This window comes from Zalophus californianus, chromosome X (assembly GCF_009762305.2).
Source record: "Zalophus californianus isolate mZalCal1 chromosome X, mZalCal1.pri.v2, whole genome shotgun sequence".
NCBI classification, from domain to species: Eukaryota; Metazoa; Chordata; class Mammalia; order Carnivora; family Otariidae; genus Zalophus; species Zalophus californianus.
The window spans coordinates 127,299,809-127,324,317 of record NC_045612.1 but is presented as its reverse complement, the minus strand read 5'-3'; the positions used below and the strand labels follow the sequence as shown (position 1 = coordinate 127,324,317).

Sequence of the window (24,509 nt, the reverse complement as noted above, 5' to 3'; positions counted from 1 at the left end):
GAGTAGGAAAGAGTGCCAGGGACACCCTGTCTGAAGTGTGATGGCCATGATTCTCAATGTGGGCTCCCACGGAACCCTAGGTTTCCGTAAGTCTCATCGGGGAGCTTTGGGCAGGTGCGCTTCCCCCTGCCACCCCGACCGCAGATCTGAACATGGATGCCACGGGACATCTCCAGCTGCCACCAGGGAAACATGGGCAGGAGAGGAAGCAGGTGCAGGGGACAATGAGGAAATTCAGAAGTGGTCCAGGGGAAGGCTCAAGTCTGGCAGAACTGCAGAGGGAGCCCAGGAATGCGCAGGAGGGATCGGTGAGGCTTGTGGCAACAACATGGACTCGTGTCTCTCAAGATATCCCTCCAGAAAGCCTGGACCCCCTCCAACTACAAATGTGTAAATGAAAACACATTACAATGAACACATAGGTCCTGCCTCGTATGAAATGCAAAGGTCAACTCGGAGTGTTTTGGTTGGGAGTGGGTTTTAATGATTCATCATCAATTATTCTAATAAGAGCCTCATAACATATTAGATCCTCTTTCATTATTTTCTATACTACTCCTAATATTCTAGTATATTATAGTGGAAATACATTATTGCTAATATTCTATGAGAATATTAAAAACATTGTATTTTCTAATATCCTAAAACAGCATATTCTAATATTTGAATGGATTATATCCTAATAATATTCTAATCATTCTAATAGTTATTTTTAACATAACAATCCTAATATATTCACTCTAATACGTACTAATATATTCTAATTTTATTCAATTTTATTCTAATTCCAATAATTTTCTTATATTCCACCAATATTATTTTCCAAACTTGTTATCTATTAATAATATCTCATAGTACTATATTCTATATACAGAATATGTCCTCCTAGAACGTACTGTAGTAATACAGAGAAAACAGAGCTTGTGAACCTCATCTATTAAGCCCTGGCCGCCAGGGTTCATTTATCGTTAAACAATGCTGACCTCTAGTGGTCAGTAATGTTAAGGAACGGAAATGTGCGGCAGGGCATCTGAGGGGAATCGGACGAATATGGGCACATAAATATTCACAACTGTGGTATCTTCTCAATGGATGGGACCTGTGCGTGATTCATGTTAATCTTCTGCTCTGCTTGGGACTTCATGGGCTGGGGTGTCTATTAAGAAATTCGGTTCTGTTTGATTTGCCAGACCCGTCTGGGTGAAGAGTAATGGAAAAATACAAGAGACCAGATAGATGATGGATGGATGGATGGATGGATGGATGAATGGAGAGATTGAGAGATATGATGGATGGATGGATGGATGGATGGATGGACAGATGGATGGATGGATGGATGGATGGATGGATGGATGAATGGAGAGATTGAGAGATATGATGGATGGATGGATGGATGGATGGATGGATGGACAGATGGATGGATGGACAGATGGATGGATGGATGGATGGATGGATGGATGGATGGATGGAGAGATTGAGAGATATGATGGATGGATGGATGGATGGACGGACGGACGGATGGATGGACAGATAGACAGACATAGGGATGCATGAATGGATGGATGGATGGAGAGATTGAGAGATATGATGGATGGATGGATGGATGGATGGATGGATGGACAGATGGATGGATGGACAGATGGATGGATGGATGGATGGATGAATGGATGGATGGAGAGATTGAGAGATATGATGGATGGATGGATGGATGGACGGACGGACGGATGGATGGACAGATAGACAGACATAGGGATCCATGAATGGATGGATGGATGGAGAGATTGAGAGATATGATGGATGGATGGATGGGCGGGCGGACGGATGGACGGACGGATGGATGGATGGATGGATGGAAAGACAGGTAGGTAGAATGGACAGGTGATGGATGGATAGATGGATGGATAGACAAATGGATGGACAGGTGATGGATAGATGGATGGATAGACAAATGGATGGACAGGTGATGGATGGATAGATGGATGGATAGACAAATGGATGGACAGGTGATGGATGGATAGATGGATGGATAGACAAATGGATGGACAGGTGATGGATGGGTAGCATAGACCGATAAAGAGAGGTAAGTGATGGGAGGACACGCACATAGATGACAGATACACGGGTAGATAGTTGATAAATAGGTAATAGACATGCAGACAAATAAATACAGGTTTTCACAAGACTCCACTCTGGCCACACCCTCAGTGCAGAAATACACCTCTTTTCCATCATTCTTTCCAACTGAAAGGGAAGGCTTCCAGGCAAAAAGCTCTAGACTTGCCCTGCAGGGAATCAGTTGTGGAACTGCATCGGGCTCGGGGTTCAACTGGGAGTAACCTCTGAGCATCTGCCAAGCTCCCCAGCAGGAAAGAGGCCCGAAGAAGGAGGACAAAGGACGGGGCAGGGAGGGTGGAAGCAGGTAGAGGGGCCGCACGTCCGAGGGCCCCCCGGCCAGTGTCCGGGCACCTCACAGACCAGCTGCCTGTCAGCTACGCCATCAGAGAAGAGGTCCTCTGTAGGACCAGGAGGAATCCCCATGTCTATGATTTCTAGGCGGGGGATGCTTGCTTTACATTTCTGGTAGAGGAACATCACACCTGTCTCGTGCCTCCGCGAGGCTAGAGTATTCACTCACGGTGATACCTCGGTACCTGTTCAACACCTCTGGTATCTGGATGCGGGGAAAATGGAACCTTGCAAGCCTCATGACAAGCAAGTATGGGCACACACTCTCCTTCCTGGCATGCAACTCATTCATAAAGTCCTAAACCGTATGCGATTTATTTATCTTTATCCAACATGTACGGTCATGGCCTTAGCTCTCTGCCTTGCTCCAAAAGAGTCCATGCAGAAGACTGAATATTATATTCATGGGAGACAGGGATACTTAAACAGGAGAAGGTCCCAAATGCTGGTGCTTCCCATGTGCTTTTGCTCTTATGAAAGCACACTTAACTGTGGGTCCCCATTACCATGTTGGCATGGGGAAACTGGCACGGGAGGACATCATGGGTATTTGCCACCAAAAATCACCGTTCTAGAAGCAGGGAAGGGAAGTACCGGAGAGTATGTGTTGATTCTCCACGGGAGCCCTACTCACCCCGAGTGCATCTCAAATATCAGGATGCCGAGCGCCCACCAGTCCACGGCTCTCCCGTGGCCTTTGCTCTGGATAACTTCAGGGGCCAGGTACTCGGGTGTTCCACAAAGGGTCCACGTCCTGGGGACAGAGAAGGGCATAAGAGAAGTTAGCGGTGTTGGGCAAATGCATGCGTCTCAGGACTAAATGCGACGATGACGTCGGTGATCACGACGATGCCCCATCCCCACCCCCTGGACACTCCAAAGGTGTTGGAGAGAGATGCCAATGTTGTCTTAGAGGACTCTAGGAACCACATGAGGTGACCTGAAGCCAGGACAGACGGTCAGAACAGATCCTTCTCTCGGGAGCTACTGTGGGACCACAGCCCTGCAAACACCTTCATTCCAGGGCTCCAACTTCCAGAACCGCGGGAGAATACCGTTGTCTGAAGCCCCTTGGTCGGGGTGCTGTTACGGCAGCCCCGGGAAAGGCACGTGCTCCCCACACCGGCCACGCACACTCTTCACCTTCCTTCTAAAGCACCTGCAGGCTCGGCCCCGCACATTCTGTATGGCACACTGTTGTCTAATGGAATGGAAGCTAATTGACAGTGGGGAATGGCAGACATCTGAAAATACAACTTTGGAGGTCAAGAAGATAGCCATACTGATTTCCACGTCTGTCTCTCTAGATGGCTGACCACCCCTCGCCCACTAAGACTCTGACAGATGAGAGCACGTCTCTAAGGCGGGGAGCGGCGGCTCAGAAAGAGCATGCTACGGGGCTTCCGTGAGTACGAAGTTCAGGTCCTCCTTGTGGCTTTGCTCCCTGGTTCGCAGGAAGGAAAGAGTCGAAAGTGCAGACCACTTCACACCCATCGGGATGGCTGTGAAAAACACAGAAGAGTCGGCGAGGATGTGGAGAACAGGGATCCCTCGTGCACTGCTGGTGGGGACACAAGCGGGTGCAGCCACTGTGGGAAACAGTATGGCGGGTGCTTGAAAAGGGAAACCTAGCATCACCGTATGATCCAGCCACTATGCCTCCCAGTATATACCCAAAGGAAACGGAAGGCAGGGTGTTGACGACATACTTGCACACCCATGTTCCGACCAGCGTGACTCACGATGGCCAAAAGGCAGGTGCCAGCCCAAGCGCCCATCAATGGATGAATGGATAAAGAAAATGGGGTCCATTCACACAATGGAATAGGATTCAGCCTTAAAAAGGCATGACACTCTGACACCTGCTAATGACGTGGACGAACCACGAGGACATGATGCTGAGTGACATCAGCCAGACACAGAAAGACAAATACTGTAGGATGTCACGTGTATGGGTTCCCCAGAGCAGGGAAATGCAGAGAGACAGGAAGTAGATGGTGGTGCCAGGGGCTGGGGGAGGGGATTGGAGAGTAAGTGTTTCACGGGGACAGAGCTCCATTTGGGGAGGAGGCAGAGTTCTGCAGACGGATGGTGGGGACGGGTGTGGGACATGACAAATGCACCTAATCCCACTGAGCCGTGTCCTTAAAAATGGGGAAGATGGTCAATTTTATCCTAAGTATATTTTGCCACAATCTTTATAAAATATGCAGAGACTGAAGAGGCCAGGTGGAGCAGGGTGTCCTCCAAGGAGGGAGGAAGCCAAAACAAGTGTCTGAGAAACAAAGTCAAGGTAAGGCAAGCAGGACCTCGGCAGAGGCTCGACATAGCCTGGGTTTGGAAAGGGCTTGGGAATTTGTAACCCTAGAGAGACAGCGGTGTCCGGCTGGTGCTCTACCACCAGGGATGATGTCGTGTGGGGTTCTCCACTTAACGACTGAGACCTTGAGCACACCTCCGGGCCACCCGTGCCCGTCTTGCCAATTTATGGGGCCCTTTGTGCTGGACTCCCAGGCTGGTAGCACGCCCAAGGCTGCCTGAAGCTAGCTGGAAATAGAGCTCTCAGCTCTTACTGAGACCAGGTGGAGGTGGCCGCAGGTCATTATATATGCATCAGGGACAGTGTCTCCACTTGCATTTGGAAAGGTGAGTCTCTTTCTGGCTCCGTTCTAGGGTAAGAGGCACAGGTGGAAGGCTGTATAAATTTCCAGTTTCTAAGTTGCCCTGGGTAGCCCGACACCTCTTTAGAAGAAGACCTTCCTGCAAACGGCCCCAGTGCTTTGTGGACGTACACAGAGGCATAAACTGCTAGGGAGCTTCAGACAGCAGTAAACATGTAAAGATGAGACAAAGAGCCCTGGATGTTATTCAGAGACCGCTGGTCCAGGCTGTGAATTATCCATGCCCCCGGTCTTCTTTCCTGCTCACCCAGCTCTTGGAGAGCAGGCAAGGTGACACCTGACGTTCTCAGTGTGCTCACTGTTATCACTTCCACCGCAGCAGGGGCAGGAGACCGTGTTAATGAAAGAAAGATGGTATTCTAATTGCTCATGTGTTCTTAAAACTCTCATCGCCTGCCAGGGCATCTGTACAGGGGCTTTTTGTGTTCCCCCCAAAAGTCCTAAACCCCAGAGCCTGTGAATGTGATCTTATTTGGAAATAGGGTCTTGCAGATGTAATCAAGTTAAGATGATGTCCTATTGTTGGATCAAGATGAACTAATTCAGTAACCGGTGTCCTTGTAAGAGGGAGAGACTGAGAGATCTCGCTCCACCATGTGAGCACACAGTGAGTAGGCAGCCATGTAAAAGCCAGCAAGAGTCCTCACCAGCAACCAAGTTGCCCAGCACCCTGAGCTTGGACTTCCAGCCTCCAGAACTGTGACAAGTCAATTTCCTATAAGGTTGTCAATGCTATCAGATTAGGACCCCACTCTCCTGACCTCAGGGAACATCAATTACCTCCTAAAAGCACTATCTCTAAATACAGTTGCCTTGGGAGGGTTAAAGCTTCAACACATGAATTTTGGATGGACATAATTCAGTCCATAGCAACGGTGGTGACGGTGATATGATGGTGGTGGTGAAGGTGGTGAAGGTGGTGAAGGTGGTGATGGTGGTGAAGGTGGTGAAGGTGGTGATGGTGGTGAAGGTGGTGATGGTGGTGAAGGTGGTGAAGGTGGTGAAGGTGGTGATGGTGGTGAAGGTGGTGATGGTGGTGAAGGTGGTGAAGGTGGTGAAGGTGGTGATGGTGGTGAAGGTGGTGATGGTGGTGATGATGGGGATACTGATGATGGAGATAATAAAGTCAGAAGCACCTTATGTCTACCCAATGCTTACTATGTGCCAGGAACTGTTTTAAGGATGTACTTTCCAATTAGCAGACCCACCCATTCTTAGCAACAATGCTAGAGTAAGAACAATTCTCACTTCTCAGACGAGCAAAGCAAGGCATACAGAGGCAATTAACACGCCCAAGCTGACCAGCCTAACAGTATCATGGTCCAACAGCAGCAAGTACCCCCACACCTCCCCTCTTCACTCCTCATCCCTGCTCTCTGTGATGCACCCATTAACAGAGGCTGATGGTAAGAGAAAGAAACGTGACCTGGAAGTCACAAGGTACCATCACTCGGCAGTTGTGGGAATGTGGGCAAGTCATCTCCCGCTCAGTGCTGCTGATTTCTCATCTGTACAAGAAGATGTGGGGTGGATAAACTCTAAAATATCGTGTGTGTGTTTGTATGAAAGAGAAAGGCAGACGGTCTGTGACCGCTTCCAGGATCCTTAGCATTTCCCACCCCTGCTGTGTCTATACAGCATCTGGGAGTAAACTGGGGTTTTCTGACACACCAGTGCCAGGGGAGACAAGAACAACACTGTGCAGCACAAGCAGACAGGCTGGGCTCAGGACGGTATGGTGACACGGACCCGGCTCCATCTATCACTCTACCTTTGGGCTCTACAATATGACACCATGAGGTACCTCATATATGTGAACTCATACAATATGTGGCTTTTTGCGTCTGGCTTCCCCTTGGGATAATTGCTTTCAAGGTTCACTGATGGGGTTTTGTTACTTTTCGTGGCTGAATGACCATCCATGGTATGAATATACCTTCTGGTCGGTTTTAACCAGTTCACACAGCAGACGGTCTAGTTTGGGGGCGTCACAAACTGTGCCTGGAAATGGCCAGATGGTGAATATACTGGATAGGTAACATATTTTCATTGCACAGAAACTAAATCGGTATTAAAAGGGATGCATTGGGATGCCTAGGTGGCTTGGTCGGTTGGGGTCTGCCTTCGGCTCAGGTCATGATCCCAGGATCCTGGGATCGAGTCCCCCATCCTGCCCCGTGCTCAGCAGGGAGCCTGCTTCTCCCTCTGCCTGCCACTCCCCCTGCTCATGTGCTCTCTCTCTAACAAATAAATAAAATAAATAAAAATAAAAGGTATGCACTGCTGTCCATAAGAGCCAAACTATGGCAAGATGTCCATCAACAGATGAATGGATAAAGAAGATGTGATATATACGCACACAATGCAGTATTACTCAGCCATCAGAAAGAATGAAATCTTGCCATCTGCAACAATGTGGATGGAACTAGAGGGTATTATGCTAAGCAAAATACATCAATCTGAGAAAGACAAATACCATATGATTTCCCTTGTATGTAGAATTTAAGAAGCAAAACAGATGAACACAGGGGAAGGGAAGGAAAAATAAAGTAAGATGAGATCAGAGAGGGAGACAAATCATAAGAGATTCTTAACTCTAGGACACAAACTGAGGGCTGCTGGAGTGGAGATGGGTGGGGGATGGGGTAACTGGGTGATCAACATTTGGAGGGCACATGTGATGAGCACCGGGTGTTATATGCAATGGATGAATCACTAAATTCTACCTCTGAAACTAATAATCACTATATGTTAACTAAATTGAATTGAAATTAAAAAATTTTTAAAATGGTATGCATTGTCAAGTGTCACTCTCTTGCTCTATTTACTCCCAAGCCCCTCAATTAGTTTATAAATAAAGTTTTACTGGACACAGCCACATGCATTCGTTTACATATTGTCTCTGGCCATCTAGTCTCTGTGGCAGACACAGAACTCTCCTCCTGTAGCATGAGAGCTGCTGTAGACAAAATGTAAACAAACTAGGTGAGTGTGTTCTAATAAAACTTTATTTAGAAAACACAAGTGGTGGGCCAGATCCCACAGGCTGTTGTTTGCCGAGCCCTGTTGTAGAGGAAAGAATTAGAGAGAGGGATGGATTTCAAAGCCTGGTTCTCATCTAACCCTCAATCTTTTATAGCTTTGGTTTTCGTTTCCATGAATCAAAGGCCCTCACCAGTTTCACAACTTAACTTGGCTTGGTTCTCTGGCCCTAGTTGCCTAATAAAGGGATTAAAACATTTCAACCCATATCTTGGGCCCGAACATTTCAACTACAGGGTCACATACCAAGGTCAGCTGTGTGCGGTACTGCAAGGTCTTGGTACTGTGAACAAATGCAGTGGGTAGGTGAGAGTTTCAGGGTAAGCAAAGAGGTACAAGAATAACTCATAAAAACTAAGTAAAAACCCGTGGTCTTAAATATAACTAGTCAAGTTTGGACTCATCGTTTGCTTTTCTCTTTAAAATAAAAACACGTTCTTTAATTCTGTCCCCCAAGAATTCTTAGAAGCAATGAAACCCCCACAGCAAAGGGCACCCCTCAAGGGGTCTTTAAGTACTATTTCCCCACCAACAGGGTCCAGATTTCCTTAAAGAAGTGGCTGACTCCAGGGTAGAGAGAAGACACGTATAGGGACCTAGGGCTTCCTCTAGTCAATGAAAGCAAGGACGTTCTCAAAGCCAATGGGATGCTGACAAAAAGGTACAGGTGGCAGCTTCAAGGGGCTCCTACAAATATGGGGCTGTTGTTGCTTTTTTAATTGAGGCAAAATTCACGGAACATAGAATCTGCCATTTTATTAATTTTTTTAAGTTTATTTTTTTAGTAATCTCTACATCCAACGTGGGGCTCAAACTCACAAACCCTGAGATCAAGAGTTGCGCCCTTCCGACTGAGCCAGCCAGGCCCCCCAAAATTTGCCATTTTAAAGCAAGCCATTTTGTGGCATTTGGTACATTCAGAATGTTGAGCGACCACCACCTGTCTAGATCGAAAACATTTTCATCAACTCAAAAGGAGAGTCTGAGCCCATTATGTGGTCACTCCCTATTAAGAGGAGGGCAATTCAAGCACCGAGGGAAAAAAAAAACTGCTTTGCATTAAAAACACATGAGATCATGTGTTTTCTGAGTGGTAGCAATAAGTTTTTTTAAAAAATGCAATGGCCCCATTTGAGGTCACTAAGGGCCCAGGTCATGATTCTGGAAACCCTTAAATGAACTGATTGAATGAAGGACTGCCTGCCTGCTCTCATGAAGGATGGTACTTGAAGGTCACCCGATGGCTGATGAGGGAAAGAGGCTCTTTATAGAAGAATTCCACCTGAGAAATGCAGAAAGACTGACCGAGAGAGTGCATCAGCATTTTGTCATTTCTCACGGAATGGGGGAGCAAGCAGCGCCCCTGGTGGGCCCTAAGCCCACAGGTTACACGGTGATGGTGACAGAGTGGACAGTGGGAAGGGAGGCCGGGCAGGGAACCCTTGGACCCACATATGCAAGGACAAGCACCTACTGTATGCTTCTTGCTACCAGGCAAAAGGAACAATAACAAAAAATCCAGCACCATCTGTTCCTCAAAAGCCAAAAAGAAAGCAAGGAACAGAAGGGAGGATCCAATGAGCCTGAATTTAATCCAGTTCAAAGATGTAACCACCAGCTCACAAGAAACAAAGGGGACAGAGGAACAAGGCAAATGACACCATGAAGAAACAACCCTCCCAATGTAGATCACAGGGCTTCCTTACGGGGCTTAACCCAGGTTATTTCACAGATAAATGGTAACAGCTGGGGGGAGGGGGGAGGTGAAATGGGAAACTTATGGATTTAATGGAGCTAAGAGACAAAACAGCCAAATGCAATGTAGAAACCTTGGTCAGATCCTTGTTTACGGGTAAGAAAAAGACATTTTTGAGATGTGGAGGAAATCTGAATATTGACTGGGAGTTAGATGCTCCTAAGGAATTTTTTCTTTTATTCTCTAAGATGTGATCATGGCACTGATGCTATTTTTTCTTTTTAAGTCATTATCCATTGCAGAGAGCATGGTGAACACTTGCTTTAAAATAATACAAGGCATGAAAACGTGAGAGAGGTAAAAAGTCAAATAAGGTGGCAAGGTTTTGATGCCTACTGAATCTGGGTGATGGGCACACAGGATTTAAGGTTAACTGCTCTCTCTGCTTTTGTGGATGTTTGAGAACATTAAGTAACATTCGTCAAAGATTGGGTACAATATTATTTATCCCTAGCCAAGAGGCCGGGCATGAAAACCCAAAGGATAGCGCTCAATGTCACATCTAAATTTTAAAAACTACAACAGAATAACTAAATTAAATGTATCAGCACTTTTGTTTTAATCATTTTAGAGAATGAAAAATAATCCTAGTGTGTCCCTTATTCTCCTAGGCAGCCTACCTGCATAACAGCAAGTGTGTATGCCAAAGACTTTTGTACAGAAAAAGAACTATCACTATAATTAAACAAGAGTTCTGTAAGATTACAGTAGAAGAGGAAAAATCCATCCATTATTGAGAACCTAGGGAAAGCCTGAGACTCGGAGTTTCCATGAACAAATGAGAATACAATGGGTAGAGGGAAGAATATCGAATTACAACACGTTTAACCATGTTGTATGCCGTGCTGTAAAAAAAAAAAAAAATAGGAGAAACACGCTTTTCTCAATTACGTGTTCAAAAATATTATTGGAGATGAAGCTCTGTTTGGTTCCATGTCTTTTGTAGTGATCCCTGGGGACGTTTCTTTCCATGTTTATGCAAAAGTACCGTCACTTGTCAGAATCCTGAACGGGAAGGGAGCCCGTGCACACACGCCCATGAGCATCACATCTCCAGAGCTGGCCCAGAAGGGAGAGACATCATCAAGCAAACCGAGAAAAACACACAGAAAGAAGGGAGGAAAGTGTTTTTGCAATCGACAAAGTCCATGGCTAAAAAATTAAGTTCTTTGTAAAAGCAATATATCAAAAAATAAAATAAAATGAAAATTTATTTTAAAAACCGATATATCAAGATGGTAATGAAGCCTTATCTTCCAAATTCAATGTCTTTTTTTCCCCCAAGATTTTTTTTATTTGAGAGAGAGAGAGAGAGAAAGCACAAGCAGGGGGAGAGGCAGAGGGGGAAGCAGGCTCCCCGCTGATGAGGGAGCCTCATGCAGGACTCAATTCCAGGACCCCGGGATCATGACCCAAGCCAAAAGCAGATGCTTAACCGACTAAGCCACCCAGGTGCCCCAAAGTTCAACGTCTTAAGTAAATTAATTGTTTGATGTTATGTACAAAGCCACCATCATCCATTTACCCTTAAATGCACATATTAGATTTACTGTAGAGGAACATGGCTCTCCAAACTTATCATCAAGTGAATTTGTGAAATATTTTACATCTGGTGGGTTTGAATCAGACTTCCAAAGAAAATGACTATAAAAAAAAAAAAAGAGAGAGAAGTATATACCATATACCACGTGCTGCCAATAGGGGGCAGCCTCAATGTTATAAACGAATTATCCTGTGTTAAGAAGGTCTTTGTTCATTAAGGTTATGGAAAAGCACTTCATTTTTATGTGCTTTCCTCTTAGAAAGGTAATAGATGAAATCCTATAGGGGAAAATCAGATTGAATTTAACTGCATCACAAAGTGTTCCCAGGATGGCCGCTTTCTTAAGAACCGTCAGAGATGAGTCATTTAATGTAAAGCTGCTCCCCCGCACAATCAAGTTTCTCATAAATGCAGCTGTTTCCACAATACGAAGAAATATAATTATCACCTTAGCCAACCCCACGTCATCGATGTATTTTTTCCTAAGTTTTTATTTTTAAGTAATCTCTACACCCAGTGTGGGGCTCGAACTCACAACCCTGAGAGCAAGACCCACGCTGAGATCAAGAGTCAGATGCTTAACCCATTGAGTCACCCAGGAACCCCTCAAAGTTTTATTTTTATTTAAATAATCTCTACACCCAGTGTGGGGCTCGAACTCACAGCCCCGAGTTCAAGAGTCCCAAGCTCCATGGACTGAGCCAGCCTGGTACCCCTAAGAGGTGTGTTTTCTAGATTGGCCTGTGCAGTATGGGAGCCACCAGCCACATGTACTTCAGGAGCACTTAAAATGTACTAAGGAATTAAGATTTTAATCTACTTTTAATTTAAAATTAAATTTAAAAACCAATACTCGATGCAGTTACTGAGAAAGTTCCCAGTGTTTCTGGAAAGCCTGGGCATGTGAGTCTTATTTTTCCAACTGTAAACGTTTTGGACGTTAAATAAAGATCAAGTATTTCTGATGAAAATATAGTACCCTAATTGGGATGCACCACACTGATAAGATGCACAAGGGATTTCAAAAACTTAGCAACAGAAATTCATGTAAATCCTCTCAATTTCTGCACTGATTATATGTTGAAATACTGGGATTTGAGATATACTGAATTACATAGGCTATCTTACTAAATTTCTACTTTCTTTTCTAAAGATTTTATTTTTCGGTAAGCTGTATGCCCAACGTGGGACTCGAACTCACAACCCCATGATGAGTCGCACGCTCTACCGAATGAGCCAGGCAGGCACCCCAAAATTTTTACTTTCTTAAAAACAAGGCTTCTTGAAGAGTTTAAATCACACATGAGGTGTGTGTTGCATTTGTACTGGACAGGGCTGCACTAGAGAGAAATTTTAGGAGCATAAATTACTAAATGTGTCCAGGGGAACGAAACGTACACCTTGATCCTTCTCCATGGAATATTTTAGGACTGTAGGTGTGATGGTATCAGCAAAAGACAGCCCTGTCTCCCTCCATCTCTGTCTGGGTGTGTGACTCTCTTCCATGCCTAACTGTACCAAGCGACCAATGAGCCAACCGGGGAATATAGGAAAGAAAGCTCACATTTTTAGTAGGGGGGATAAACAGCAAAAATAACCAGCTTTGCAAGTACATCAGCCTCACTGAAGCAGAATGTTGTACTTGTATGTGTTACGTACTCTGTAATTGCACACATGCGCTGTAAATGTTTTCCCAGCAGCATGGGGCAGTCTGGATCATTGGGCGAAGCACGTGAAGAAGCCATCTTATGCCTGACCACGTTAAGGTTTCATTTTATAGGACTATTCGTGATGAGATCAACGTCAGTGCAAATGATGCTGAAAACGTTTGTTCCGGTGAGCCCGGTGTTAGAAATCGACGTAAGAGAATTCAGCGGACATACAAATCCGTGGGCTTTCATTTACACAGAAAAATACTGAAACGGATAATCTGCTTGTTCAGCAAGAGGACCTTTTTAAAAAGTGTAAAGCATGGGGCGCCTGGGTGGTTCAGTGGGTTAAGCGTCTGCCTTCGGCTCAGGTCATGATTTCAGGGTCCCGGGATTGAGCCCCACATCGGGCTCCCAGCTCAGCGGGGAGCCTGCTTCTCCCTCCACCTGTGTCCCTCCCTGCCCAGCTCGTGCTGTCTCTCTCTCTCTCCAATAAATAAAATCTTAAAAAAAAAAAAAAAGAAAGCATAATACATGAGGTTTCAGAAGGGGCAAGCAGACAGCAGGATCAAAATTTTGGAAGCTGTCCCAGGAGTTGGACCACAAAAACGGAACAAGCCAACCCGAGTGTTGAAAGCAGTCTTCTGCTGAGAGTGGAAATGAGCTGGTGGGGGGGGGGGGAGGGAGCTCCTTGACACACAGGAAGTGCAACCCTATAATTCTGATAAAAAGAATGAGTCATTTGAGATATAGCACCACACACCTGCCGATGGCTAATATCAAACAAGCAAGACAGGCGTTGGTGAGGATGCCCAGAAAGGGGAATGGTCATGCACTGTTGGTGGGAATGGAAGCCGGGGCAGCCACTGTGAAGAAGAGCACGGAGGGTCCTCAGAAAGTTAAAAATGGAGCTACCCTACGACCCAGCAACTGCACACGTGGGTATTTATGTGAAGAAAATGAGAACAGTGCCTTAAAGACATACTTGCACCCTCCTGCTCCCTGCAGTATTATTTACAGCGGCACGACATGGAAGCAACCTAAGTGTCCAGCCACACATGAACGGACAAAGGAAATGTGGTCTCCACACACAATGGGCTACGATTCGCCCTTAAAAAGGACATCCTGCCACTGGCGACCACGTGGATGGACCCTGAGGCCACTATGCCGAGGAAGGTAAGTCGGGCACAGAAGAAACACAACCACGGCACGCGGGGTCCCTTACACGTGGAATCCCAACACAACCAAACTCGCGGGAGCGGGGAGGAGCATGGCGGCTGCCAGACGCGGCCACGGGTGACCGCGGCCACTTACTTGTCCACCAGCTTCTTGGCGAAGCCGAAGTCGGTGAGCTTGATGTGACCCTCCCGGTCCAGCAGTATGTTCTCTGGCTTCAAGTCCCTGTAGACGATCTCCTTGGAGTGCAGGTACTCGATGGCGCAGACGATCTCCGCAGAGTAGAACAGCCCCGTGGTGCTGGAGAAGCGGCCCCGGTTGCGCAGGTAGCTGAACAGCTCGCCGCCCGGCACGAACTCCATCAGCATGTAGAGGAAGCGCTCGTCGTGACACGTCCAGAACCTGCGGGAGGGCAGCGCGGGAGTGAGCGCGGGGCGCGGTGCCGCGGGTCCCCGCCGACGAACGTCAGCCCCAGACACCTGCTGTGCTGTGCGGGACGGACATGCAGGATGCCCTCTACGTCGACGGGAGGGTATTCATGCCGAGGAATGGATGCTACAATATGCAGGTGGGCAGGTGTGGAAATCTGTTAGAGATGGATGTTAAGATGTGGCACCAATAAAATGTAGCGGGCGCCTGGGGGTGCTCTGTCGGTGAAGCGACTGCCTTCGGCTCAGGTCATGATCTCAGGGTCCTGGGATGGAGCCCCGTGTTGGGCTCCCTGCTCGGCGGGGAGCCTGCTTCTCCCTCTGCCCCATCCACCCAGCTCATGCTCTCTCTCTCTCTCTCTCTCAAATAAATAAAATCTTAAAAAAAAATCTTGGCCAACAGGCTGAATTGTGCCCCCCAAAATTACATGTGGAAGCCCTAGCCCCCAGGACTTCAGAATGGGAACATGTGAGGGAATAAGCTCTTTGAAGAGGGGGTTAAGGTATAATGAGGTCACGAGAGTGGGCTCTGATCCCATAAGACTGGGGTCCTTATAAGAAGAGGAGCTGAGGACACAGACACACACAGACGACCACGTGAGGACATGGGGAGAACATGGGATCTACACACCAGGGATGAAGGTCTCAGGAGGAACCGGCCCTCGGCCCCGCCTGGATCTCAGACTCCCAGCCTCCAGGACTATGGGAAATAAATGTGTGTTGTTCAAGCCCTTCAGTCTGTGGGATTTGTTCTGACAGCCCAAAGCAAATTCATGCACAGTGGACACATTTTCGGGGATCACACCTGGTTCGGCCAGCTGGCCCTGTAATCGAGACTGGAAATGTAACAGTAAATGAACGGGCTGCCTCCCAAACACCTGCCGGGGTAAGGTGGCCATTAAAAATGTCGGAGAGAGTCAGAAGAGGCGCGCCCTCCTTACAAGGGCATTCTACTACTGGAAGGAGAGGTGGGGGAGGAGCGATGACAGAAGACGCCAGGTCCTGTCTGTTTCCGAGGAGAAGTCTTGACAAAAGGAAACAATAAAAAACACATTGTAGGGAGATCAGCAGTGATGGAGGAAGACTATTTTCTCATAGAGGAGACGTGGGAAGAAGAGAAACGAGCTTTGGAACTACGCTCTGCATTTCTGGGAGGCCGTAGGAAGTACAAGGATGTGTATGACATAATCAGCAGTAAGAGTAGTCCCCCAGTAAAAGCCACCCTTGCCGGGATGGGAGATGCACAGGACGATGTTAACCACGGCCACGCTAGGGTGTCAATACCGCAAGGCTCCCGCTTGCATCTTCTGTGATCAGGACAATACGGTGCTTCCCTGCAGAGCGGTCTCCCCATGAGCTGCATCCAACTGGGCTTCGCCAAAGATACAATCACACCCGGAAAACTGGCCAACCCTTCGGGAGGACGCTCAGCACACCTGCTCTACCAGAGGGTCTCACCTGCCGGGATGGGCCATTCCAGTGAAATAAAGTAAAATGGGGGGGGGGGGGCAGATTGCCATGACGTGAAGATTAACTCGAAGGAAAATCACAAAGGGATAAGCATATACAGCGGGTCAGGACAGTATGAGTTAAGGCAAAGAAAGAAAAACATGTGACAGAAGAGAGGAAAAAAAATCCCAATCACAGAAATGAAAAACTCTGCTAGCATTTAAAAAAGAATGTTTGGTTTGCTACTCATGGTGTTTCCAGGTATTAGCAAAACACAGGTCATGTGTACAAAAAGCTTTCACAAAATACACGGGGGAAACGTGCAGACCCTTTGCAGTGAGGGTGCCATTCCCGACAACACGTACCCACAAACGGGCTTTGCACAAATGCTATCCTGTCTCCGAGCTGCGACCAGCAATGAGACCACGGGGACTTGCCGGAGGTCCCTGTTTTCAGTTACTGAAGGCTGTGCATCTGTGTCCTGCTTCCCCTTCCCACTTCTCACAGCTCAGAAGGCTCAAGATTTGCGGTACGAAGGCACAAACGGATACAGGAAGCAGGAACAGTGTTTTGGGGGTTTGGGCTGCTATTGTCACTTCCTGGAAAAGTCTTTTACAGTTACACGGACTCCCCAACCAGCCACATTCTTTCTACCATTTAAAGCACAGAGGAGTGTTTCCTTTCGGCCACATGCTCTACTTCGTGATTAGTATGGTTAAGAACATGCCTTCCCATGACGTTTCAATATAATCGCTTCGTATTTCAAATGTATATGGCGGCCACACTCTGCTTTCATGGGGGAGCTTGGAATCCAAGAATGACTTCACCATTCTGGTGGGGAAATATGATGGTCTAGGATCCAAATAACACTGGAGTGGTGAACTTGTAGAATGAACCTCTATGTAGGCTGGCGACATTCCAGATTTCTCCAGAAGAAGATGAGTGCCCAATTTAGGTAGAACTCACCAGAAAACGCCTGGTGTTCCAGAATTTGGGGGTAGCACGGAGCTCTTGAATCGACCCCAGATGGCCAAAACTATCCAACTCATAGCACTACCATTTTCCACAGTTTTGTTGTTGAATTTCAGTGAAAAGGTAGGAAATATGCAATATCCTGTCTCCCTACCACTCAGATGCCTAAGTACGTGCATGCATGCGCGCGCACACACACACACACACACACACGTACACACTCACCAATGGTAGGCACTCATTCTTTGGATATATTCTATAGGCGCTCCTATTGATCCACAGCCAGGATAATAATCTACACAGATTCTCTCTTAGCTCTTGAGAACAATGCATCCACCATGTTGCAATGCAACTTAGTCTCACCCTTCAAAGGCAGGGGAGATAATTCACAACGGGGGAGATTACAACGGGGCCAAGCGAGTCAGCCTGTAAGGAATGAAAGGGAACTTTTGGGATTAATCGACCAAGTGGAATGTGTCAACCCCCAAGACCGGAAGGGTGGACACCAGGAGATCCGGGCAGAAGGAATGGGTCAAGATCTCAGAGTCTGTCACCTGGGTTCCAGGTGAGTTAAATTCCGCCCACGGTTAGGTTTATATATATATAAAAATTGGGACTTAGTGTCTACCGTTCTGCTCCCAATTCCAACATGTGTTGTTGTTCTTTTCCCCACACCACCAAGCAATTCTGTGACACCAGCTGCGTGTCCTACAATTCAACTCAATTCTGACACTGTCTACAGCAGGAGACCCCGCACTTAAGGGTGCAATCCTACAACACCCCCCCAACACACGCACTTTTGATGCCAATCACAAGTCTATGTCCCGTGCTTCTGGCAGAGCCACTGTAGGTCAGAGGTTCCAAACTCTCCTCCTTGGGTTCCATTAATCTGCCGGAGGTACTCACAGAGCTCAGGGAAACATGTTACTCACTGGATCACTGGTTTATTGTAAAGAGATAAAACTCAGGAACAGCCAGATGGCAGAGACACATAGGACCGGGTGTGGGGAAGCTTCCGTGCCTTCTCCAAGTGAGCCACTCTCCCCAAATCTGCCCAAACTCACCACCCTGGAAGCGCCCAAACCGGGCCCTTCTGTGATTGCACGGAAGCTCTTCATGAAGGCAAGGTTGATTAAACCACTGGCAATTAGGGATTAACTCAGCCTCCAGCCCCTCTGGTCTCCTGGCAGATCTGGGGTGGGACCGAGAATTCCAACCCTCCAATTACGGGATTGGTTCCCCAGGCAACCAGCCCCTGCCCTAGGGTGTTTTCCAAAGTCACCTCATTCACATAACAAAAGCCACCTTTGTCACTCCTATCACTGAGGAAATTCCAAGGATTTTAAGAGCTCAGTGCCAAGGACAAAGACGAAACATCTATTTCTTCTTAAAAATCACATTATCAAATGACAAGTGTCACACACAAATGACTGAGTGGGAAGAACTAGACCGATATACATTTGTAGCACATTTGTTGCACAAATCTCTCAATAAAATCCAACAGAGTGTCAACAACAACCTAAAAAGAACACTATATATCAAGTGGGCTGTCAATCCTACCTAACAACAGCACACTCAGGTGCCGTCGGTCACTAGCACCCTTGAGAAGTAACGGCTTTCCAAATAAAGGTACTCCACGAGGACTCAAAAACCGAGACTATGAAAAAAAAAACTCGTGAGGGCCCAGGTTTCCCTGGCTGTCTGCAAGTCAAATAAATATCCTATGGGAAAAAATTCCACGGACACATCTTTCCTTCAAATTTACATGAATAAGACTTCTCTTATATGGAGAGAATGTGTAACGTGCTGGGCGTTATTAATAAGCACCAAAATATTCGAGGAGATGCTGATGTTACTATTACAAAAACATTTATAAGCAGTAAGTCATCGCTTGGGGCTTGTGGGTGGAGGGGAGGGGTCTGGATGGCCATAGAATTAAAATCTGAGTTTAGAAAATGAGAAACAGGACTAATGGCATCAGCCAATGCATTGGTTAATTCATTCCCATTCCTTGCAGGACTCCATCCCTTGCACGGAGTCTATAAACAACAAAACGCAAGGGCAAAAGGACGTAAGCGGGTTTGCCACCAGTGGTATGAGAAAGAGAGGCATTTCTGGATCAGTATGTATTAGGAGTCTTGCTCAAGCACCACGGGTCAACGACTCATGAAACACAATCTATCCACATCCATACTCAACTTGCTCTTTGCTTCATTTACTGGGTAAATTCTTTTTTAAGGTTTTATTTATCTGAGAGAGAGAGAGAGAGAGAGAGATCACGAGTGGTGGGGGGCAGGTACAGGGAGAAGCAGACTCCCCGTTGAGGATCCTGGGATTATGACCTCAGCCAAAAGCAGACGCTTAACCGACTGAGCCACGCAGGTGCCCTTACTGGGTAAATTTTGACCAAGGACCCACTGTATGCCAGGCAACGAGCTGGATACACAACAATGGAAAGGGCAGTTCTTTTGCTGATGGTCTTGAGCCTTGCGGGCTAGTTGGGGAGCTGAGCATAAATAGGGAACACAGGATGGCCGGGGGGAGTCAAGAGCAGGGGGAAGGCGGGACCCACAGGCAGGATGCACCTCTGGTCAAAGGAGGCTGGAGGTGCGACATCCAAGAAAGCTGGAAACCGAGAGACCAGGCCAACACTGGGACCTCAGAGATGTGGGACATCCAAGAAGGCTGGAAACTGAGACACCAAAGAGCTTGCATTCTACCGTATGCACACAGGAAACCTCCCCCTACCATGGGATTTGACAGCAAAGAATGGCGCAGGCCAGTGTCCCCATCAGAAGGAAGCCCTAGCCTGGTATCCGGAGCGGACGCTCCGAAGAAAGCCAGGGATGTGGGTGAGCTGCAGTAGCTTCTCTGAAGATGGCACTGAACTGGACGGATCTTGACGGATCTGGTGACGTGGTTTAGAACAGGAAAGGGCGGGATCCCGGCCTGGAGTGTACACAGAGGCAAAGAAAAGCAGATCAAAAATGGCACCCGGGGGGCTTGAAGGGCCATTTGGGGAAGTCGGAAGGAAGAGCTGTTGGGCATAGGAGGCCAAGAGGGAGGTCAAGAACTCGTGTTTGGACAGAAGGACTCTGAACTGTCGGGGAGGCATCTGAGCAGGACGGGCCAGGAGCAAGTGCGACTGGTGGAGGAGAGCAGGGTTTCTGGAGCACATGCAGACCCGCACACACACCTGTCCCAAGAGCAACATCCCCAATGTGTCCTCCCAAAACCCCCCATGAGGGATCCCCATGCAGCTAAGACAGAAATAGAGGGAAGGGTATGTATAACATACTGCAACGATGCCCAAACCCTGTGTGTGTGTGTGTGTGTGTTTTTGTGTGTGTCTGTGTTCATGCACACTTTTAAGGACACACAGATCCATATCAGACTGTCTATGGGATGACCCGGTGATGAGGGAGGGTGAGAAGTAGATCGGAAAGCCCTGAATGAGACAACCTGAAGAAAAGAAAAACCAAGAAGAGAAAATCTAAAGTCCCTCCACGAATAGGAGGGAGATATAATTCAAGACTGAAAATGCACTCAAGCAGTTAAGGGGGGCAGGGACTCGAACAGACACCCGTACACTGCAGGTTCCTAGCAGCATTATTTACGAGAACCAGAACGTGGAAACTATCCAAGTGTCCATGGATGGATGGATGGATGGATGGGTGGGTGGATGGATGGACAGATGGATGGATGGATGGATGGATGGATGGATGGATGGATGGGTGGGCGGATGGATGGATGGACGGATGGATGGATGGATGGATGGATGGATGGATGGATGGATGGGTGGTTGTATGGATGGGTGGGTGGGTGGATGGATGGATGGAGGAATTGATGGATGGGTGGATGGGTGGGCGGATGGATGGATGGACAGATGGATGGATGGATGGATGGATGAATAAGTAGTTGGATGGATGGATGGATGGATAAACAGCATGTAGACCATGCATAGAATGGAATAAGACTCAGCCTTGAAAAGGAAGGATGTTCTGCACCTGCCACAACATGGATGGACCCTGAAGACATGGTGCTGAGAACATGAGCCAGAGACAGAAGGACAAATCCTGCCTGATTTCACATACATGGGGTCCCTAGGAGTCACGTCCATAGAGACAGAGAGTAGATGGTGGGGCCAGGGGCTGGGGGACAGGGACGGGGAGTTACTGCTTCATGGGGACAGAGCTTCAGTTTGGAAAGATGGAAAGTTCTGGAGATGGTGGTGGGGATGGTTGCACAATAGCATGAATGTGCCCAATGCCACTGAGCTATGCACTTAAAAATAGGTAAAATGGCCAACTGTATGTTCAGGTGCATTTTACTGCAATAAGAAAATTAACATTTTTAAATGTGTTCGAGTTGTGAACCTACGAAGAGCAAACAAATGGGCTGCAGGTTTCAGCGACAAGGAACACACAGGACGTTCCAACTCTGGGCCCCACCTGTCCCTGACCTCAGCTCAGAGCAGTGCTTTCTGCCATTAACACTGTGACCGCTGTCTTTCTGTTTGCAAAGTCTGTGGCAGGGCTCCTACCCGAACGTGTGGGGAATTAACTCAAAAATCAAGCCTCGTTCATTTAAAGAGTCTGTCATAATTTCTCCCGATGCTGCAGTGAAGGGCTTCTGCCCTTAAAACAAGAGAACGAGAGACCTTCCGTGGATGTCACCCTAGCTGTTCTTGCTCACCTCTTGGTGCAACCTGAGGCTCTGGAACATTCCTTCTACTTTGCGACTTGGCTCTGTGACAGCCAGATCCGCCCTAAGGTGCGCTTGGTTTGTTCCATCCCCCACCCCAGGGTGTTCTCCGGTTCCTGCCCCCAAGGGTCCCATGCCTACCCTCAGTGGCTCTCTCTGACGGCCCCTAGCTGGTGGCTGTGCACCCATTCCCTCCAGAAACAGCCGTCTCAGGGCATCCACCTCACCTCCCACCCACCTGCTGGGGGCATGTACCACCCCAAATACACTGCTGTGCCAGGCGGGAACAGCATGACCTCCTCCTCATGCTTCCTGGAACCCCTGCTCCTGGTGAATGCACAGGGAGCCCAGCAAACATGTGCCCGGGCTCTCGCATTCCCAGCTCCGCACCCCACGGCACCCTGGCTGCCCTGTTTCCCACCTACTTGTCCCCACTGCCCACCAGCATGGATGCCGCCACCCCAGCCACTCCCTGAGCCCCAAAACTCAAAGACACATTGTCAGCATTTTTGCTTTTAAGCTTCAAATGGACAGAAGTGCAGAGAAAGTCAGAACACAGTGTTCTTTCCCCCTTGACTACGAGGGCAACGAAGGAACAGCTTTGCCAACTACCCAACTGCGGAGAGCAGACCCAAGCCGGTGGACACGGAGACATCTTTGCTTGAGGCCACAGCAGCGCTAGCTTGGCTCTGCTCGCATGCAATGAGGCGCACGGGGTTAGGGACCGTGCTGGGGTCCACGGGCTGGTCATCACTGACACAGAAATGGAGCTCCTGGCTCAGAGGCTGGGTCCAGAAAGGGAGAGCGGGACCCCACGCACACCCACTTACTGTGTGTGACTCTGTCTTCACTGCTGGGCTTTTCAGCCAGGGCAGTTCCGTCCCCCTAGGGGACAGCTGGAAATGCTCAGAGCTATGTCGGTGGTCACACTGAGAAAGGATCGAGATCCTGGCATCTAAGGGTGGCGACCAGACATGCTGCTCAGCATCCTACAGCGCCCAGGATGCCCCACGTCACCGAGGCATCCAGCCCCAGATGTCAGCAGTGCCCAGGCTGAGAAACCCAGAAGGAGCAACTTCATCAGGCAAAGTTCACAGTAAGAAGAGGTAAAGGTGGACGGAGCTGTGCAGGTGTGCGATGCATTCCTCCCCCCCCCCCCCCCCGCCCCCGTGGAGACCATGTCAGCATGACAAGCAGGCTTCCGGAATGGCCCTGATAAAGCATGATCACCGCCTGTGACTGTCATTACCTGCACTGGAAGCCTGACTGATTCCGCCCCGCAGCAGGCAGAACAACACACCTGGAACATGCCAAGAGGTGCCATCCAAAATGTCGCTGCTCAGTGACCAGTGATAGTGGTCCCACGTCCTCCCCGCTCAGAGAAAGGAGCCACCACCAACCCGGCAAGACGCAAGGTAAAGTCACTGGGCTCTGCTTGGAAAATCCATCACCTGTGGTCACACCGTGGGCGGGACGGTGGGTGGGGATCACCCTAGCGAAACGGTCACCTCGCCCGTTTCCCGAAGAGCCGCTGCCACGTGGGAATGGCTGCTTCTAAGGAAAACCAACTCCATCTCCAAAGTTTGCAAGCGCGCACCCGAACACCGAAGAAGGGGGATAAGCTGCTGGTGAAGAACCACCACCCTCGGTCCTTCAGAACAATGGCAACAACCAGCCAGAAGCATCCCGAGGACACGTGGTATTTTCTCATCTTGGAAAAATAAACAAAAACCAACCCAGCATGGTTAGGAGAAACGAGAAATAAGACAGGGCTGAGATGGGGGAGGGACTGGAGGCAGACGTGCAGGGGGGGGACGTGGGCAGACGTGCGGGTAGGGGACGTGGGTAGAGGTGCGGGGGGGGGGGACGTAGGCAGACGTGCGGGGGGGGACGTAGGCAGACGTGCAGGGGGGGGACGTAGGCAGACGTGCAGGGTGGGGGACGTAGGCAGACGTGCAGGGGGGAGGACGTGGGCAGACGTGCAGGGGGGGGACGTGGGCAGACGTGCGGGTAGGGGGACGTAGGCAGACGTGCGGGGGGGGTACGTAGGCAGACGTGCGGGGGGGGACGTAGGCAGACGTGCAGGGGGGAGGACGTAGGCAGACGTGCGGGGGGGACGTAGGCAGACGTGCGGGGGGGGACGTAGGCAGACGTGCAGGGGGGAGGACGTAGGCAGACGCGCGGGGGGGGACGTGGGCAGACGCGCGGGGGGGGACGTGGGCAGACGCGCGGGGGGGGGACGTGGGCAGACGCGCGGGGGGGGGACGTGGGCAGACGTCCGGGGGGGGGGGACGTGGGCAGACGTGCAGGGGGACGTGGGCAGACGTGCGGGGGGGGACGTGGGCAGACGTGCGGGGGGGGACGTGGGCAGACGTGCGGGGGGGTCGTGGGCAGACGCGCGGGGGGGGACGTGGGCAGACGCGCGGGGGGGGACGTGGGCAGACGCGCGGGGGGGAACGTGGGCAGATGCGCGGGGGGGGGGACGTGGGCAGACGTCCAGGGGGGGGGGGCCGTGGGCAGACGTCCGGGGGGGGGCCGTGGGCAGACGTCCGGGGGGGGGACGTGGGCAGACGTCCGGGGGGGGACGTGGGCAGACGTGCGGGGGGGGGACGTGGGCAGACGTGCAGGGGGGGGACGTGGGCA

General features: G+C 49.1%; 1 protein-coding gene across 2 annotated transcripts in view; it reads right to left on the bottom strand.

Annotated features, from left to right (window-relative positions):
- PRKX (protein kinase X-linked) overlaps nt 1-24,509 on the bottom strand; it is a 79,915-nt gene that overhangs the window by 18,538 nt on the left and 36,868 nt on the right. For both annotated transcript variants that reach the window (XR_003522593.2, XM_027608118.2), the window contains exons 3-4: nt 14,452-14,715; nt 3,101-3,220 (exon numbers count right to left, since the gene is read on the bottom strand). Coding sequence is in view for 1 of the 2 variants with exons in the window: in XM_027608118.2 (XP_027463919.1) it covers nt 3,101-3,220; nt 14,452-14,715 (384 nt within the window). In the remaining variant the exon portion in view is untranslated. The remainder of the gene's footprint in view (nt 1-3,100; nt 3,221-14,451; nt 14,716-24,509) is intronic.